General features: G+C 41.5%; 1 protein-coding gene across 2 annotated transcripts in view; it reads left to right on the top strand.

The window, feature by feature from the left end:
• ADAMTS6 (ADAM metallopeptidase with thrombospondin type 1 motif 6) overlaps positions 1-21,124 on the top strand; it is a 190,285-nt gene that overhangs the window by 82,671 nt on the left and 86,490 nt on the right. For both annotated transcript variants that reach the window (XM_075269810.1, XM_075269809.1), the window contains exons 8-9: positions 5,009-5,052; positions 11,961-12,066. In XM_075269810.1, coding sequence (XP_075125911.1) covers positions 5,009-5,052; positions 11,961-12,066 — 150 coding nt within the window. The remainder of the gene's footprint in view (positions 1-5,008; positions 5,053-11,960; positions 12,067-21,124) is intronic.

The raw sequence follows: 21,124 nt of genomic DNA, 5'->3' as shown, positions 1-21,124 counted from the left end.
TCTTCAGCAGCCAAGTTAGAAATTTTTTACGGTTGTACATTCACAAATGGAAATGCTGGAAGTGGTTTTCTCGTCAAGACAACCCCTTTAAGAAAAGATGCAGGCATGTTGATCAGCCGATCACTTAGAGTCCAGCTTCTGAGACCCATGGAACTCTGTTTTCTTCATGAAGTTCCATCCAGACTTGCATTTCACCTACTGCAGGGTTAAAGAGGAACTTTCATGTCCTCGGGCAAATGCGGTTTTATATACCGCTAGAAAGCCGACAGTGCGCTGAATTCAGTGCACTGTTGGCTTTCCCGTTATGTTCCCTGGGGCAAGAGCTATCGGCGCCGTTACTGATATCTCTTCACTGTCAGAAGGGCCTTCTTGACAGTCTAGCCAGGCTGTAAGGGACACCCCTCCTGATAGTACATAGCTCCGCAGTATCAGAGGGGGCATTCCTTACCGCTCAGCCATGACTCTGAGTGCTGATGGACGCCCCTTCCTCCCAGTACTAGTCTATTGATGAGTTCCTCATAGCTTAGCATCATGGCATGGCCGGTAAGGAATGCCCCCTCTGACACTATAGAGCTACAGACTGTACTGTCAGGAGGGGTGCTCACAGGTAGACTGTCAGAAACACCCTTCTGACAGTGAAGAGCTATCGGTAATGGTGCTGGTAGCTCTTTACCCGGGGCACATAATGGGAAAGCCAAACAGTGCACTGAATTGAGCGCACTGTCGGCTTTCTAGCAGCATATAAAACCTTGTGTGCCCGAGGACGTGAAAGGTCCTCATTAAAGTGGTTGTCTGATACTTAATAATTTATTCTGATAGCATGTTATAGCAAAAAAATAAAAATGCAACCTGACTTACCCTATAAGGCTCAGGCCCCACGTTGGGGAAATGCAGCGTTTTTTGTTGTAGATTTTGTTGCGTTTTTTGAGCCAAAGCCAGGAGTGGATTGAGCAGAAGGTAAAAGTATACAGTCCTATGAAAAAGTTTGGGCACCCCTATTAATCTTAATCATTTTTAGTTCTAAATATTTTGGTGTTTGCAGCAGCCATTTCAGTTTGATATATCTAATAACTGATGGACACAGTAATATTTCAGGAGTGAAATGAGGTTTATTGTACTAACAGAAAATGTGCAACATGCATTAAACCAAAATTTGACCGGTGCAAAAGTATGGGCACCCTTATCATTTCATTGATTTGAATACTCCTAACTACTTTTTACTGACTTACTGAAGCACAAAATTGTTTTTGTAACCTCACTGAGCTTTGAACTTCATAGCCAGATCTATCCAATCATGAGAAAAGGTATTTAAGGTGGCCAATTGCAAGTTGTTCTCCTATTTAAATCTCCTCTGAAGAGTGGCATCATGGGCTACTTAAAACAACTCTCAAATGATCTGAAAACAAAGATTGTTCAACATAGTTGTTCAGGGGAAGGATACAAAAAGTTGTCTCAGAGATTTAACCTGTCAGTTTCCACTGTGAGGAACATAGTAAGGAAATGGAAGACCACAGGGACAGTTCTTGTTAAGCCCAGAAGTGGCAGGCCAAGAAAAATATCAGAAAGGCAGAGAAGAAGAATGGAGAGAACAGTCAAGGACAATCCACAGACCACCTCCAAAGAGCTGCAGCATCATCTTGCTGCAGATGGTGTCACTGTGCATCGGTCAACAATAGAGCGCACTTTGCACAATCAGAAGCTGTATTAGAGAGTGATGAGAAAGAAGCTGTTTCTGCAAGCACGCCACAAACAGAGTCACCTGAGGTATGCAAATGCACATTTGGACAAGCCAGCTTCATTTTGGAAGAAGGTCCTGTGGACTGATGAAACAAAGATTGAGTTGTTTGGTCATACAAAAAGGCATTATGCATGGCGTCCAAAAAAAACAGCATTACACGAAAAACACTTGCTACCCACTGTAATATTTGGTGGAGGTTCCATCATGCTTTGGGGCTGTGTGGCCAATGCCGGCACCGGGAATCTTGTTAAAGTTGAGGGTCGCATGGATTCCACTCAGTATCAGCAGATTCTTGAGAATAATGTTCAAGAATCAGTGACGAAGTTGAAGTTACGCCGGAGATGGATATTTCAGCAAGACAATAATCCAAAACAACGCTCCAAATCGACTCAGGCATTCATGCAGAGGAACAATTACAATGTTCTGGAATGGCCATCCCAGTCCCCAGACCTGATTATCATTCAACATCTGTGGGATGATTTGAAGCGGGCTGTCCATGCTCGGCCACCATCAAACTTAACTGAACTTGAACTGTTTTGTAAAGAGGAATGGTCCAAAATACCTTCATCCAGGATCCAGGAACTGATTAAAAGCTACAGGAAGCGACTAGAGGCTGTTATCTTTGCAAAAGGAAGATCTACTAAATATTAAGGTCACTTTTCTGTTGAGGTGCCTATACTTTTGCACTGGTCAAATTTTGGTTTATTGCATAGTGCACATTTTCTGTTAGTACAATAAACCTCATTTCAATCCTGAAATATTACTGTGTCCATCAGTTATTAGATATATCAAACTGAAATGGCTGTTGCAAACACCAAAATATTTAGAACTAAAAATGATTAAGATTAATAGGGGTGCCCAAACTTTTTCATAGGACTGTAAGAGCTTCCTATATATTTCTGTTTTTTTCAGCATTCTTGGCTTTGGCTCAAAAACTGCAACAAAGTCTGCAACAAAAAAAACTCTGCATTTCCCCAACATGGGGCCTCAGCCTAAATGTCCCGATGCTTTGGAGCATTAGCAATGCCAGGCTTTCTTTATTTTCCTGCAGCAGTGACCTGTTGTACCCCCACATTATGGCTGCAGCGGTCATGTGCTGTACCTGCTGGTGTCACATGAATGTACAGAACTATATTGCAACTTTTACGTTTGATTTTTCTTTTTTTATTATATAACATTTCCTGCTGCCACATTCATTTTTTAAAACTGTCGCTCAACCCTTCAACCGTCTATTACATGGCAGCCACGTAAGGAGTTGCTGAATGTTAGTAACTCTCTTAAGGTTCTAAAAAAATCTAGAGTACTTCTATGGCATCCAAATTCCCATATGTAAAATGATGTTCGCCAAAGTCAGAAGTGGGTTTAATAGAAGGAACACATCTAATCTTTTCCTTTTATATTTTCCATTCCTTTTCAAGCCACTCCTGAGTTTGGCTCAAAAAACTGCAGCAAAATCTGCAACAAAAAATTCTGTGTTTCCACAACGTGGGGCCTTAGTCTAAAACGAATCTGTCACCAGAACCCATCCCCGCAGATAGATAGGTTAGGGTCACCTGAATCAAACAGTGTTTTCTTCCTTTGAATCTTATCTGTTGATGTACTATACGCTTTCTTTGTATATACACACAGATGACCTCTTCGGAGCAGTGAGGGCATTGCTGTTGCTCCAAAGAGATAAGACGCAACTCCAAAGAGTTAATTTGCATATTGAAAAAAATTGAGGTATCTCAGAAGAAGAGGCACCGATTCACAAGGGGAATAAACTGATTCAGGTCACGATAATCTATCTATTTGTTAGGTTAGATTTATATGTTGGTTTCTGGCGACAGACTTCCTATAACTATCTGTAAAGGCAGGGAATGCTTCAATTGTTTGTTGTACCAGGAATATTGAAAATGCGAATCTTCAATATAAAATTTATATTGAAGATTCAACCCCTTGAATTTATATGGAAATTCAAGGGGTTATGCAAGATTAGAAATATTTTTTCAATAACAGTGCCACACCTGGCTACAGGTTATGTGTGGTATTACAAGTCAACTTTATCCACTTCAATAGAATTGGGCAATACCACTCATAATCCATAGGCAAATGTGTTGCTGTTTTTAAAAGAAGGCAGCCATGTTTTTTTCTAATCTTGTACAATCCTTATGTCTTAAACATAAAAAAGAGTGTTATACCAAACGTGGTTTCCTTAAAATAAACAAATCTGAAATCTAATTGTTTACTATTAAGCATCGTGTTGGGGGGAGGTTGGATTGACATTATTATTACTTATGTAAGCTGGGCTGTAGAATTTAGAAGAAAGTTGTGGCCTCTGTGTGTGGCCCCTACACACACTATTATGCCCCACAGTGGACACCCATGAACAATTATTATACTCTGGGGTCTTTTCAGCATAATAATGATCTTTGTGGGGCCCATGGAAGGATCGGGAAGTAAATATGGCCCATTACCGGGGGAGTAACTCCACAATGTAGTTACACCACTGAGTGTGAAGGTTATAATCTTGTAATGTATGAAAAACATTGTTATCCTTAAAAGAAGACATCTCCCCAAGGTTACCACGCAGGACCGGGAGTAGCTGACTATATATGGAACTGCTTAAACTTTTTCTGTTTGATTGAGATGTACCATATGAAGACTTACATTGTTGTTATCCCTCTTCCTTTTTCTGCTACTATTTAACCCCACGTTGTTTTAATAAAAGTGCATTAGAATTTCCTCCTTGGTTTAGAGAGGAACTAATACCAACAATGTGTGTCTGGTGTTATCTCCTTACTGCTGGCACTCAGCCTAATTAATTAGGAGGACAACAGTTACCCAGGATTTGACCTTATCAGTAGAGCCTTTTTTTTTTTTTTTTTTTTAATTCAAATGGAAACCATACAATGAATTGCTAAAGTTTCTTATACCTTTTAAACTTCATAATCTTATAGATACTAAACAAAAATTTACAATTGTACCTGTATTAGGCTCTGGGTCCCCTAAACCATGGCCACACATTGAGAGATTGACATATCTAGTGTGGGTAGTATTTAATATATAAAGCAGATGAGATAGTTGTGACTCAACACCATGATGGTAGTTATTGTGACATGACTCGAAAGGGGACCCTAGAGTCCTACCAGAGTCGGAGACTAAGCATAACTCAGCCAAAATTTTAGTTTGGAGTTTCATGTGTACATTTCTATGCTCTTACATGATCACTATGAACTTGTTATATCATTCCATATTGTAATCCTCATTTTCTCCTTTATGTATTGACAGGTATGACATCTGCACTTACAAAAACAAGCCATGTGGCACTCTGGGTATGTATTTTACATATTTTGCAATGTTATAATAATTTTTGTATTTGGCATAAGTTTCCCAGTGTTACCTGTGGCTCATTCTGCTTTATATTCACCCCTGTATTTTTACTTATCAGAACTCCTCTGGGAATATAGTATATTTCTGTGTACTGCTCTGTCAAGTTGTTGCAATGAAAGCTGGTGATAATTTTTGGAAAAATGTTGTTACTCAATAAAATGGCTGTGCTAGAGGCGTCATGGCTGATGTATCGCTATCACTGTTCTCTGTGATGTGAGTTTTCGATGATGCATTTTTAACTATTTGTGAGTGTAACCCAGGAATCTTAAGAATTGTAGAAAATTCTAGGTTGCTTTATTTTTTTTCTAAGACAGGACTAAACAAACTTTACAAATCAACTCTCTCTGCCATAATATTCTATGGTCAGGGGATAATCATGCATAAGTCATTCCTACTCCGCTAGGGATTCTGGGTAAAAAATATGCAAATCTATTCTCCAGGATGTAATTAGAAGAACAGTACCTCTGTATGCTGCCCTCTAGAGGGCAGCCCCCTTAACATCATGCATCACTCTGTAGACCGAAACAGCGCTGTCCATAGCTGGGAATCTGTTCCTTTTGGAATAGAAATACTAATTTGGCAATAAACCCCACATCATGTTAGTAGGCTTATTAACTGAGTCATGCATGATGTTAAGGATGCTCTAGAGGGCAGCATACAGAGGCACTGTTCTCCTAATTACGTCCTGGAGAATAGATTTGCATATTTTACCCATAATATTCTATCTCAGAAGACAACAAAAGCCACTGGAAATCCTTTGCTAGAGTTGAGTTAACACTCTGTGCCATAGTGTTGTTAATGTGTTAGGAGTCATGATGACCTTTGCTACATCTGTGCTTAGAAATCTACTTCTGGTTCTTATTTTTTCCATTTATGTCCAAACCACCAAGTATCAGTTTATACATTTTTAATTGCAGCTAGTGGAGAGGTCTAATCTGGTCCAGGAGCAGGCTGCACTCAATAGAGTGCCAGAGCATTCTTGGTAGACCTTGGCTCTGACCAAATATTTGATCCCAAAGGATCATTGGATAAACCCCCATTGGAGCTGGCTTTGACATCATTCAAGGTTGCCATATAAAGTGCATAAAATGGATGTTGGATTGCAGATTGCTGTGGCAATGACTGATGATATGACATTTATGGTAGCTTCTTGACGCTCCCATGATAGCAGATGTTGAGTGAGAGAAGGAGCGAACATGTTGGATGTCAGTAAACTTAATACTTAAATCTCAGGTTAAATTGGGTAATCCACCTTCAAAAGTTTTTGGCAACAGTTTATTCCCCTTTCAATCTTGCTCAGCCGAGCCATGCATGCATGTATATGGGGAGGTCATGAGGAGTACCTGTTGACCGGCAGCTTTGTAAACTGATTGGCCGCCTTAAGGTCTAGGGCAGGGTTCTCAAACTTTTCAAACGGGGGCCCAGTTCACTGTCCCTCAAACCATTGGAGGGCTGAAATATAGTTTACATTTTTTTTTATAGCTTATATGCTCCACAGTAGCGCCCCCATTTTATTATAAGCTCCACAGCAGGCCCCCCACAGTATTATATGCTCCACAGTATACCCCCACATACACAGTATTATCTGCTCCTCAGTACATCCACCCACACAGTATTATATGCTCATCAGTACACCCCCTACCGTATTATATGCTCCTCAGTACACCCCCCACTGTTTCATATACTCCTCAGTATGCCCCCCCGCACACAGTATTATATGCTCCTCAATACACTCCCTCACACACACAGTATTATATGCTCCGCAGTACACCCCCACTGTTTTATATACTCCTCAGTATGCCCCCCTGCTGACAGTATTATATGCTCTTCAATACAGACCAACACAGACCTACACTTATACCTACACACACACACACACACACACACACACACACACACACACACACATATATACATACACACGCCTGCATCCGCGCAGAGGTCACACTCTGCAGTCAGTGTAGGCCCCAGACCGAGGCCTACTCTGACAACTTTCAGTTGTATGTACATTAGCACATACAACTGAAAGCAGCAAAAGCTCACTAATGGGGAATCCTGTATCGGATTCTCCATTGGTGAGCAATCTGGCCGATGGCAGGCCAGACAAATATCCTCGGTGGGCTGCATGTGGCCCGTGGGCTGTAGTTTGAGGACCCCTGGTCTAGGGTCTCATATATCCTACCAGATCTTCTGTCTAGATGGAGGGTGGAACCTAAAATTACAGTTTAGGCACAAATAACTACACTCTTGTTGGGCCCCAAAGTCTACAGTATTTCGGCTGTTACCGTTTAAGGGACCAAGGGTGCAGCCAATTTACCCTCAAGCTACAAAAATGTGTGAGGTCAAAACCCTCAAAGCATATAGTAAAATCCATAGGTCTTCACTTCTTGATACTGTGCGGGGCTAAATAAGCAGGTGTTGTTTTTTAGAGAGGAACCCTATAAAGTACAAGTGCAGACGCTTGTATCCTGCAGGGTCCATATGTTATTAGAAGTAAAGTTTATCTTCTTGCTATTGATGAAATCAGAGGGTGCGTTCCCGTCTTCCTTTCAGCCGCTGCACGGTATATACCACAATCAGGTTAACATGAGAGGAGCTTTTATTCAGCCGAGTGTTAACTCAATTGGCCAGGCACTGTAACAGTCTGACTTTCCAGTCTCAAAACACCAGGAATATCTTTCGTTCATCTGCCAGCTTGTAACAAATCACAGGTTCCTTCAACAGGAAACGTAAGACATGCCAATCAGATCATACACTGACCTCTTAAGAGCTTATTCTGCCTGTAGAACAATCATGGCATTGGATAAATTCTGTAGTGGTACATTCACTTATTCTGTGATGAAGGAGTTCACTTCTCCTTTGGGTATGCTCTCTTCCAAGTGTGTATTTTTCCAAGAAGTAAGACTCACTAAATGGTAATGTATGGGCTTTTCAATTTTTTTTTTTCCGGTAAAATACAGTTATCCCATTTATTGTATAAATCAGCATGTAAATCAGGAGAAAGACGTTTATTCACATCCCGGAAAATCCATAGAAATCGATTTCCTTCGTGGCTGTAAATTGTCAGAATTTTCCCCCATACTGAATAGGTATAGTCATAATCTAGTAGACAAAGTTTGGGATTGGCAGTTGGGCAAGGGCAACGAGGAAGTGGCCATCACATCATGGGTCTGGTCACTGCTGTTTTCTTTTCTTTTTGCAAGGACTGTATCTTCTAAGTTTATTCCTATGAAACTACTATGGATGAATAATTTGACCAATGTTGCCGCTCACGGAAAAAAAGAAGCGGGCTGCCCTTTCTTCAGGCAGATTCTGCGGATCGTTGAGCCGTGGCGTCCCCCTTGCGGCAGCAACCTCCGGCGTCGGCCCATGCACTTCAGCCTACTCCGGAGGGGGAATCCGCAACAGTCGTGGCAGGCAGGTTTTGATCCGAGAATGACGTGGCTCCCTGCATCACTCTCTGTGCCAAAATCCACGCTTACATTCCCCCCGTCAATTTTAAGCGCAGTGGGCGATGAAGTCTCATACAGAGGCTCAAACTCTAGTGTGAACCTAGCGTTATCCTTTTTCTTTTTTTTTTTTAAATGTAGATGGTGAGCCCCATATAGGGATCACAATATACATTTTTCCCTATCAGTATGTCTTTGTAGAATGGGAGGAAATCCACACAAACACGGAGAGAACATACAAACTCCTTGCAGATGTTGTTCCTGGCAAGATTCGAACCCGGGACTCCAGTGCTGCAAGGCTGCAGTGCTAACCACTGAACTACCGTGTTGCCCCATCTAGCGTTATCCATTTTGATCAACCTTAGACTAATGTGTTTGACCTCTTTTAGTAGTTGCTGTGTCATGGGTAGTATTTTTGGTTAGTATGGATGTCCATGGAGAGAGTTACTGTATGTGTAAATACATATTGCCCCAACTTGTATTTAATAATGAAATGTATAAGAGCATTACTATTGTATGGAGAAATGGTAGGGCTTATTATAGATATTTCTTTATATTATTGCCCTTGAAGGACAATGTGGATGATTTGCAGCAATGAGGGAACTAGTGAAAGTGTAAAGATTAGATAGGATAAGTAGTGAATTGAAAGTAGACACAAAAATTGACCCTGGTCAACCATTTATCTGATTTGGGTGTATTTCCTTGGTATAGCACCTTCATTACCTACTCAACCTTAGCTTGGTTCATTAAATAGTCTTTTAGTGGAAAGCTTGGCTCGTATTGACGTTTGGTCTATGAGCCTTGACAGATCAGTATGGCAGCCTGACTAATTCTAACAGATCTCATTGTACTTTACTAGGATTTTTTTAGGGCATGTTCCATATTACAAATAGTAAGGTTGCTAAAAACTAGATTCACAAAGGTGCCCAGTCTCCGATCAGGGATTCTGTCCCCGAATCTGCTTGAAGGACTTTTCCCTCTGTATTTTTCAGACAGAAACCCATTGGACCCCATTGTAGTCTATGGGGTCCACATGTTTCTGTGGGTAACTGCTTTATAAGCAGATTGAGTTTCCGTTTTTCAGTTCCCAAGTGGACCCAAAGAAACTATCATAAAGCCGGTTGCTGAAGGCCATGTGCTGTTAGCCAGCCAGGAATTAAAGACTTGTCACCCATGTGCCGCTCATGTACTGGCCATGCTTCCGCTGCCCGCTAAATAGGAGCCACGGGAGCAAGGGCCGCAAAATAGGACAGGAATATGACCTGTTCTATAGTTTGTGGACCGGACATTTGGCCGTGCCCAACGCCATGTAAATCACAGTTATGTGTACGGACCCTTAGAAATGAATGGGTCAGTGTGCTATCTGGGAAAAATATGAATAGCATACTGATCATAGCCATGGTCGTCTGCAAGGGGCTACGTTAAAGATTTTGATTTGCCCAATGATCCAATTTTCTTGCGATTTGTTGCCATTACTCATGCCATGCTCATTGAATTTCCACCATTCCTAATTTTGAGTGTATTTATATGTACTCCATAATAAAATACAGTCCACAAGATGATCATTCACCATCATCTGAGTGTTTCAAGGTTTAGTCCATGGTAAGTAGTGTCGTTTTATGAGATGTAGAGGTGGAAGTTGCACCCAAGGCATAGTAGCAGTACTCTTCTAAACTAGTGCATACAGTTTCATATCCAATTCTGTTAGAATTCTGCTTCTCCATTGCGCAAGTTTGGCTACTGCACCATTCACACTCCTCCTCACTATAGTTGTACGCAGTGTCGTAACTACCGCTATAGCAGCAGAGGCAGCTGCCACAGGGCCCGGGACATTAGGGGCCTGGTGACAGCTGCTACCGCTGCTATCATTATACTAGGGGGTCTTTTTGGACCTCCGAGTATAATGATCGGCAGCCAGGGAGAGGTAAGAAACATAAAAAACACTGTTACTTACCTCTCCATGATCCGTACAGGCTTCAGCCTAGACGTCTAACGTCTCATGACCCCGCCCTGGGTCCCGGGTCATGTGACGTCTGGCGACATTGAAGATGTACTACTTCGGAGGCCGACAGCGTAGAAGCCGGGAGATAGGTGAGTAACAGAGTTTTTTTTAAAGTTTTTCTCCCCCTGGGTCTCCGATTATTATACTAATTACTATACTAATAGTATAATAATCGTTTATGGGTGTCCACAGTGGGACATAATACTGTGTGCAGGGGCCAATATGGGGTACAATACTGTGTGCAGAGGCCACTGTGGGGGATAATACTGTGTGCAGGGGCCACTATGGGGGATACTAGTGTGTGCAGAGGCCACTATGGGCATAATACTGTGTGCAGGGGCCACTATGGGGGATAATTCTGTGTGCAGGGGCCACTGAGGGACATAATACAGTGTGCAGGGGCCACTATGGGGGATAATACTGTGTGGAGGGGCCACTATGGGGGATAATAATGTGTGGAGGGGCCACTATGGGGTACAATACTGTGTGCAGGGGCCTCTATTGGGTACAATACTGTGTGCAGGAGCCACTATGGGGGATAATAATGTGTGGAGGGACCACTATGGGGGATAATACCGTATGCAGGGGCCACTATGGGGCATAATAGAGTGTGCAGTAATGCGTACGAGGGGGTTGGTCGACATCTTTGGCATCGGTCGGGGGGGGCCCATGTCAAAAGTTCGCCACGGGGCCCCGCCATTCCTAGTTACGCCACTGGTTGTACAGTAGGAAGGTGTCCAGGACACAGGACTCCCTTATTTTATATAAGAGTCCAGGAACTTCAGGCTACTCTTCTGGTCATACGTGACTTATACTTACAGTTTGATATGTTTTTGTTCCTGTTGAAATATACCAAAAATATATTCAAAAATATTAGGAGTGCGCCCTGTTTTTTGCATTTTTTTTTTAATTGTTGACACAATACAATTTATTTTTATTTTTGTTTTTTTAGGTTTTTTTGCAGTGTACAACAACTTGCTTATTTTTTTTTCTGAACACACTAAACTTAAACAGATCTCTTTAGAAAAATAATGTGGATCCTTTTTTTTTTTCTTTTTTTTTTTTTTTTTACTTTCTGCTGCTTCAAGAATGTTAAAGCAGAAATACTTTGTTGAATTCCCTCTCCTGGCTCAAGTTACTAGGTGGTCCCAAGTTACCAGAAGTAAAATTTATAAATCTAACCCCTAGTCTAGACATTTTCCAGCACTGACTGCAGTTCAAAAAATATTAATGTCTAGCCTGCAAAGTGAAATTCCCCCCAGTGATTTTGTAAATGGCTCGAAAGTTAACCTTTTGCCAACTGCTCCTTCTATATGTGGAGGTTATTAAAAAGAATCCAGGCATTTATAAGACTGAAACACCTTGGCCTGACCCTTTGTGTCTCCTTCTGTTTATTTAGGCTTGGCCTCAGTGGCTGGAATGTGTGAGCCGGAGCGGAGTTGCAGCATTAATGAAGACATTGGCTTGGGTTCTGCATTTACCATTGCACATGAGATTGGTCACAAGTGAGTTGGAAAAAAAAGTCAAAATATGTTATTATGCAATCTGTTTTACATTGTTCCAGAGAATTACTTCCATTTCCAGCTTATTCATTGCTGTGCATTTCACTGTCAGCGTCCTTAGAGTAGTTTTATTCCGTATCTCTGTAGCAACCACCACACTCTTGGCGGCTCTGCTAATTGTGCACTTAAATACCCCTTAGTTATACTCGCAGCTTCTTAAAGGGAAAGTATCATTCAAAACCTTAGCTGCTTAAAGGGTACTGATATTTTTCACCCATGCGCTATCAACTATGAATGGTGAACCCTGTTCAATTTTTCTAATCTGTTTTTACTTTCTGCTTCTAAATTTTTGGTTTCCTTTATGGGGCGGCCATATTGACTCAACTGCTGTTAACAGCATTTAGAGATGTGCTTTACAGCATCTGCATGCACCATAGATATAATAGTCCAGAGATGGAGGAACTTTTCTAGACATGCTTTGCAATCCATTCAGAGGTCATTGTGAGAGAGGGGGATTAAGGGCTTGTTCACACGGGGAGCGGTGGGGCGGATTTTGACTATATTTTGACTCAGGGAGCCAAGTCAAAATATGGTCAAAGCCCGCCTGCCACAATGTCGCGGTCACGGCTTCCCTCACAACGGAGTCGGCTCAAATGAATGGACCGACGCCGAGCTGCAGAATCCGCCTGAAGAAAGCACAGCTCGCTTCTTTTTTTCCGCTATCGGCAGTAGCTATTGGTCTCCATAGACCACCATTGTAAAGGGGCAGATTATGACATGGATTCCGCTGTCAAAATACGCCCCTTTGGCCCCGTGTGAACTAGCCCTAAGGTCTCATGCACATGACCATCGCATTTTTTCACGCACCTAATGTGTTGGTCTGTTAAGGGGCTTATGCACATAGATAGCGTTCCTTAAAAAATCCCCCCAAAAATAAAAAAACAGACAAGTGAATAGAGCCATAGTAATTCAAGGGTTTTAAAACGGCTGTGTGAATAAACCCCAAATAAGCTGTAACCATTACCTATTGTGAATGGTGGTTTCTATATTGTATATAAGGGATGCCTGTCCTTGTAATTCTGCCTGTGCTGAACGAGGTCCCTGCTGTAAGAAAATCTACAGAACGGGAAGTGCGAGACTATGCTGATGCTTAACGGCATGCTGTAAGCTCCTAAGATCCCATTATAGGTGTGCTGGAGGTAGGCAGCAAGAATCTTATAAATTAAAGGTATAATCCAATATTATAAAGTAATGGCATATTGCTGAGAAGTTTGTCGCATTAGGACCTTCCCTGTACATATGTTCTAAGGCCTCTGCTTTTTGCGCCACACTCCCAACACAGTTACTACTGATGATAAAAAGGCTCCTATCACATAGTTATAATGGAGATGAAAGATCAGCCTTCGAAGCAGGCAGAGATGGTATTGTCTCTAGTTCCCCATATGATGCTGTGTTGATGCATCATGGGATTTTTAACAAAACATAATGGAGGTGGGTGAAATCTCAAAATCAAAGTGGTGTTTTTTAGAAGCAGACAGATGGCCACTCTGCAGGTAAGTACACTATACATAAAAGAAGTGCAGAGTGCGATAAACAGTTGGGTAGGGACGTACAGTGATGGAAAGTATTGGAGGTCTTCCTTTAAATAGATATTCCTTTTATTTTATCTTTAGTACCGTACATGTTAGAAATTGGAGGCTAGATTTTATTTTAAGGAAAAACTCCTGACATGTCTGTCTTCTTACCATAAATCAATGAGACTTCCTCTATGGAGTCCGTGCACAGGAGCGATTACATTTATGGCATCAATCATGAGCCAACTAATTATTACTTTTTGCTTTCTAAATGTAGTGTCTGGAACACAAATGTCCAAAGTATTTCCTCTACCTATTGACTGCTGAGCCGACTCTACCTGCCTATGAAAGGCAAGCTGTTATTCACAATTTCCTCCCCTTCATTTTTAATTATTAGTGACAAGTCGGGCCATTTGATAAAATAATATTCCTCTTTATAAGAATGTTGATACAGCTGCGGAGATTTGTTTTCCAGTCTTGAGGCTGTATAACATCGCTTGGCTCCCTGCTCCAGCACCGCCGCATCATATGACACTGAAGTGTCAATGTCTAGAGGGAGAGGGCATCACTTATACATTGTCCAAACTGATGTGCGGACTTGTCAACACATCGCAAAGGGCAAAGACTAAGGATTAATGCAAAAACAATAAGAAGTGAGGTGGATATGGTGGTTTAATTTTTTTTTTTTACCTTTTACTGCTTTCCAATATACCACATTATTACCATGTCGTCATACCAGGTTTGATGTAGACATTGAAAGAGTTTCTGCAAAAATATGGCTATATAATTTCATTATTTGTGTCATTGACTTTCATTGGAAGAAAGATCTATTGGTTAGATGGTATCATGACTTATACCAGCCAAAGAGTCTGACTTACAGAAATCTATATAGTAGAGAAATTCAAGGCATACTATCTGATAGAAGTTTATTGAAGACCAATATATCATCTAGGTAACGTTCACAATATATAGTGTCCCTGAATGTTTCGGTCAGGCTGACCTTTATTGATGAGTATTCTGTGTTGCGGGCACAGCGGAATAACCACTGCCTGGTGCCAGGACTAGCATAACCTCTATCTATCTATCTATCTATCTATCTATCTATCTATCTATCTATCTATCTATCTATCTCTATCATATTAGATGTACATTTAGGAAGCATATCCTAATGTATATGCCAAACATGGTGCCCAAAATTAGATGAACAGGACCCAAGCCAACTCGTAACAGTTTTTAATTAGGGTTGAGCCAATCTTGAGATTTCAGGATCGATTTTAAAATCCGATTTCCGATCATTTTCCATTTGAACCCGATCCCAATTCCAATCCTAATGTAAGTCAATGGGATTTTTTTTAATGATTAAAGAGCAGATTTTAAAAACGATCCTGTTCACTACACATCATGGAGTCCAAAAATTGAAGCCTCTACGCTGTGTAGTGATTAAAAAATCTACCTGCTACTTAGTCCCCCCCCACTTACCTGCACAAAACTGCTGCTGCCTCCTCTCCCAATGTGTACACCGCTCCTCGGAGCTCCGGGCCGTTGTCTTCTCCTCTCCTCTCTCTTCGCACACCGGCAGAGCGTTGTGCACGCCCCTGCCTCCCAGGCTAGTGTGACTGATGGTGGGAGAAGGTAGGGCTTGTTGTGGCTTAGGAGAGTATGGGTGGGTACAGGGCGGGGAGACGTGAGTGCATCACTCACGTCTCCCCTCCCTGTACCCGCCCACACTCTCTTAAGCCACAAAAAGCCCCACCTACTTCCAGCAGTAACACTAGCCTAGGGAGGCGGGGGCGCTCACAGCGCTCTACCGGCATGCAAAGAGAGAGAGGAGAGAACAACGGCCCAGAGCTCCGGGGAGCAGCAGCAGTTCTGTGCAGGTAGGTCGGTTGAGCGATCGGGATCGGAATTCCGTTCCCGATCTTTTTTTAGGCGGGATCGGAACCCGATTGCGATCGTGAAATTTACTCGATTGCTGATCAGGATACGATCTCTTCCAATCCCGATAGCTCAACCCCATTTTTAACCTTTAAACACTGAATGGGACCTTATTGGTTTTGTCAAATCCAAAGATAGAGGTTTCCAAAAATTAGCAAGACTGACTTGTCTTTGCATTGTTGATTGATTTGACACCTCTCTTGTGGCCTTCAAACAAATCTCCATCCATAGACTAAACCCTAAAATGTTTATTTCTTCCTGAACTGCCTCTCTGTAGAGTAAGGCTGTGGAGTCGGTAGGCCCAACCAGTGAGTCCTGTACTTTTCCACAGCCTTTATGTCCTTCATAAATGGCTGAAGGCCTTGGTCAGTCAGAAGCTGTAAAGATCCTCTAACACTAGGTTCACACTAGCATTCTAGTTTCCATAGGAGAGTCCGTCCCAGATTCTGCAAGGAGGACTTTTCTCTCTGCTGGTTTCAGTATAAAAATGACTGAAACCTGGCGAACCCTATTATAGTCTATGGGGTCCACAGGCTTCTATGTGTAACTGCTTTTTAAATGGACAGAGTTTCCGTCTTTCGGTTCCACTTTCGGACCCGAAGCACTAGTGTGAACCTAGGGTAATTCCTAAAAAAAAAACCAACCTGTGAGTGAATTCCTATATTATACAATATTAATAACTGTATAATATAATATCTCATAATTATTATATGGTAGAAATATCTTTTTTTTTTCAATTCTAACTCAACGACTCTGACTCCACAACCCAGGCCCGGAGCCCTGTTTTGTGCATAATGTTCACACTCTATCAGACCCTCCATCTGCAGTCCCAGTAGTTTGAACAGACCCTTGCAATACCATCTCAGCCATCATAACTATTCAGTAACACGTTCCTATTCTGACTTTCGAGACATTTTTCTACATTCCAGCACTAGTAATGTCTATACATCACAGTGTTGGTTTGCTTTTTCCTCCCATATCACCCCCTGCGGCCCTCAGTTCATGACCTCTTGTACAAGAATTTACTTAACTCTAGAAAATGCTTCCCTTTTTGTAGTTTACCCCCGAGATGTCAGAGGTGTCAGTCTCATTTTCCTTGTCTAAAAATGTGTTGATTATCAGAATTTTCCATACAGCGGCGAACTATAAATCACCCGTACAGATATAACTAACTAACTCCGAAGAACAAGTAGTCACATAAACCACCAGGGCAAAAAAATTTGTAACATTCTTTGGTCTCTAAAGTCTTCACTTTGCTACTGATTTTATTTCTAATTTTTATATTGAATTTTATAATATTTTTTTTATAGTCTTAGGCCGTTCTCCATAGTCCTGCAGTACATTAGATTGATTAATGCACAGATGAAACATATGCCTGCAGAGTAAGAAAATTCCTGGGGGGGGGGGGGGGAGAGCAGGCTGCGACATGCGGGTGGTTTTACGTTCTTATTAGAGGGTTTGTGATATTGTTCTCCTGAAGCGCCTGACACAATTGCAGCACTGTCATCGCCGCCGTATTGGAGAAAAATGCACTGAAGGGCAGCAGACGTTCTAGTGAAAAGGTACATTTGGAAATGAGCTGGCGGTGGTTTGTAGGGCCTGTCTGACACTGAATAGAGTACCACACAGGAAGCTGTCAAAGAATCACTAAATGAGATCAGATGGCAAAGTAAGACAACACACAGGAATTAGAAAGTAGTTAGCTCAGACTTGGGAGGTGTTAATGTTAGAGGGTCCACTGGGTGTCCAGTGAAAACTGGAGCATGATGCAGACACGGTGGGTGTGATGTTATTCTTGGCAGCTAATGGTTATATCTGTTAAATCGAGAACAATCTGTATATATTGTGCATGCTCCTCGCACAGAAAAATATCTAGAAGGTGCTAGCGCAAAAAAAGGAGATTGAAATAGTCACCAAATGATCTGCTACGTGCTGTGAATTGCAGCAGCGCGATTAGAATAGAAGCATGTACACACAGTAAATTACTAAGTCTGACATTTAGGGGGAGGGGGGGGGGGGGTTCATTGTAAAGAGGCAGGGGTTCAACTGGGGGAAAGATGTGACCCCGGGGCTACATTGGCGAACTGAATGTTAGCCTTAAAGAAAAGAAAGCCTAGTTAGAACTTTGACAGATTGTGGAAGGGGGGATTAATGGAATATTAACTGAAACTCAGACTGGAGACACACATTAGGGGGGTTTGTTAAAGGGGTTGTACCATTATGGACACTAAGGCTGAGTTCACATGTAGTTTTTTTGGGCAGGATTTTGAGGCGGAATCCGCCTTAAAATCCTGATCAAAAAAATGTCTTCCATTGAAGAGCAGTCTGTCCCGGCTCCTGGAAAAAACAAGCAACATGGCCGTTCTTTAGGCAGATGCCGCAGCCGGTTCAGCCTCATACAACCGCCTGAAGACACTCCCTCCCAACTAGGTCCATTCATTTGGGCCTAATCCGGAGTGGAGTGCCACGACTTGATGTAGCTACCATTTTTTTGGTCCGGAATCTGAGGCGGCCTTCCACTCCATGTGAACTCAGCCTTATCCTCTATCCACAGGACAGAGGATAAGTATCCAATCGTATGGCGATCCAACTGCCTGGGTCCCACATTGATCAGAACGCTGGGGGACTGAAACTTTCCTAAAGCCTCCTTGTGAATTGAGCACCAGGGCACTTGCCTACTAGTCCTACTTGCCAATGCTCCTTTCACTGCTGTGGGGCTGACAAGACTGTAATCTCCGGCAGCACCCACAACCCCATTGAATTGAATGGAGTGAAAGTCATGCAAGCACACTGGTGTTCTATTCATAAGGAACCTTTTGGGGGACTTTTGGTCTGCTGTCCTCCTCATCACGGGAGGACCCGGTGGTCAGACCCAGACAGTTATTCCCTGTCCTGTGGATAGTGGATGAGTGTCCATAATGGTACAACCCCTTTAAGAGTGGTGTTTCCTTTGCCAGTTTCAGTAAAGTCCCTGACAGATATAAGGCAAGTCTCTTAATGATTCTAGTGCACTCCCTTGAGAATTGAAACTCCGGCCTTCGTCCTTGCCTTGCTCCAACCACGTTCTGAAAAAGTTGCAAGCAAGGAGCAGAATGAACAGTGGGGCTCATCCTTGGCCAAAAAAGGGCCGTGCACCAAAGATACATAACATTTGCACCCATGTAAGCCAGAATACTCATTAAGAATTCATTAAGTTCTTATTACAGTATTACTGTAGATTTACCTTTTGTCTCATCTCATTTTTGTCTCATCTTGATTGACAGATCACTTATCTAAATAGGGAGAAATTGGTCAATAAAGCCAACTGGGAGGAGCAAAAGAGGAGCTATCAGTGGTCACTGCACCCCATTATCCATGATCTGTAGAATTGCACAGTATTTCAGAGTAAAACATATTCCTTTCTGATATGGGAGCCTGTCAGCATTTCATGCTGTTTGTGGAAACAGTCAGTATTTCATACTTAGTTAAATTGAGCTATTTTATCATGGAATGAGGACAGCATGTAGAATTCTTCTTGTGGTAGATATGTCGAAATATATGGCCAGTTCCCTAATATTCTTTCCTTATAGTGGCTCCAAGGTTCATCTAATTCCCTTGTAGTGTAGGTGGTGTACTATATGGATAAACCGCACCACTTTTGTACATTGATATTGCAGCTAAGCTTCAGTTGTTTAATTGTCATGAAAATTCAACATAATTTTACGAGACCTTCTATTTTGTGGGTACGTATGACTTTTTGATCAGTTTTATTAATTCTTGTTTTTTGGGAGGTGAGATGATCAGAAAACATCAATTTGACCATCTGAATTCTAAGGTTTAATGCTTTATCGAGTACAATAAATAACATACTAGTTTTATTTTAGGTGTTTTTATGGATATGGTGATACCAACTCGGGGAGAAAAAGACTATTTTTACCTTTTTTCTGTAAAAACAGCTAGCATTGACTATAGCATATAAAGGGTCAAATAACAAGTTTATGTTCTGATTGATAATGGGGGAGGGGGAATAATATCATGAACAAAACCTAGAGTACCCCTCCCCAGCTGTTATCTGTTTGGAACAATGTACCAAAACTCTGTCCCCCACCCACAGTGGTTCCAAACCATTTAGGGAAAATACAAATAACATACCAACTACATACAAAAAAAAGTATAAGGGACAACATATAAAGATTATGGAAACATTTAGCAGTGTCCAGTGGGGTGCCACAGATTCCGTAAATTAGGTTAAGCATTCCAATTTCTGACTATACCTGGTCATCTCGAACCAAAAAGAGTTTCCTTGAATTTTTTTATTCCTCCTATTCTCATTTATATCTGCTATCTCCTATACAGCTCAATATTCAGCCGTAGTTTGTGCGCTACTTGTATATTATACAGTATATACGGCTACTGACAGATTCTCTTTAAAATGAACTATTTATCATAGAATAAGTGAAGCATGAAGGACTCGTATAGTGAAAATGCGGAAACATATGGCCAGTTTCCTAATACTCTCCCTATAGTGGCTCCATCGTTTGACTTTATACAAAACATTCTACGTTACAAAAAACTTCCATCCACTTCACTTGCCGTCCAGGTTGTCTTATAGGGGCAATTTTTTTGTGGCATTTAGTGCAGAATAATGCTGACGCTATAGTTTTTTCCCCCAATTTTCTTACCAAACAACTTAATCCAGAATTCTAGAATTTTGCAAGCCAAGGATTTGTATCCATGACGGTTACCATCCCGATGGCCATATTTGACACTGCACCAATATACCGTTCCCACATGGAAAACATCCGCTTATCTCTGTACATGTGCTGTTACTCTCCCTTCTGCACCCTACAGACAGCCAGTCGTTCACTTTCTTGCTTGTGCGAATAATTACCACTTGCCTGTCTATCTACTTACGCGGTGAATTTGATTATTATGTCTCGTGTCTGTTTCTGTTATAAAAACATTCGACTTCTGTAAATGTGAACAGAATACTTCTTTGGGTTTTCAGCCATTATGATTTATTGCCTAAGTAGGCTGAAATGTCATAAATGTGAAGCTTAGAAAAACAGTTTTGGTTTCTGTGAAGTGGTTCAGTTTGTATTAAATGAGAATTGTGTCTTAGCATCGTATGGAAAGTAGACTTCTCAAGGTAGAATTTTTGAGATGCTAAATGAATACCTTATACAGCCAAACGTTCTATTAATACTTGACCGAGGCGAGCTATCTTGAGAAGATGGGTCAATATGGAGCCCAAAACGTCTCTCTAATTCTGGTCTTCCAGTTTCTCAATAATATATAGACTTGATTTAGTTGGTCTTTAGTGTGGTAGTGGTCAGGTTCAGATACTAACCACAGAATTTTGGGCAGATCCGCCTATTCTATTCTATTTCTCAAAAACATACAGATAGGTTCTTTAGATTTCTGTAAAATTTGTTCTACTCTGTGTGTATGTAAATTTGTAGCTAAATCAGATTTCTACTCTGTGTGTATGTGAATTTGTAGCTAAATCAGATTCCGGATCTAAAGAAATTGTCAATCCGATGTTCAAGGGAACTTGGAAAAATAAACCCATT

The sequence above is a fragment of the Leptodactylus fuscus genome, chromosome 1, assembly GCF_031893055.1.
Source record: "Leptodactylus fuscus isolate aLepFus1 chromosome 1, aLepFus1.hap2, whole genome shotgun sequence".
Taxonomy (NCBI): domain Eukaryota; kingdom Metazoa; phylum Chordata; class Amphibia; order Anura; family Leptodactylidae; genus Leptodactylus; species Leptodactylus fuscus.
Note: the sequence above shows the minus strand (reverse complement) of the source record. Positions and strands in the feature narration are given on the sequence as shown.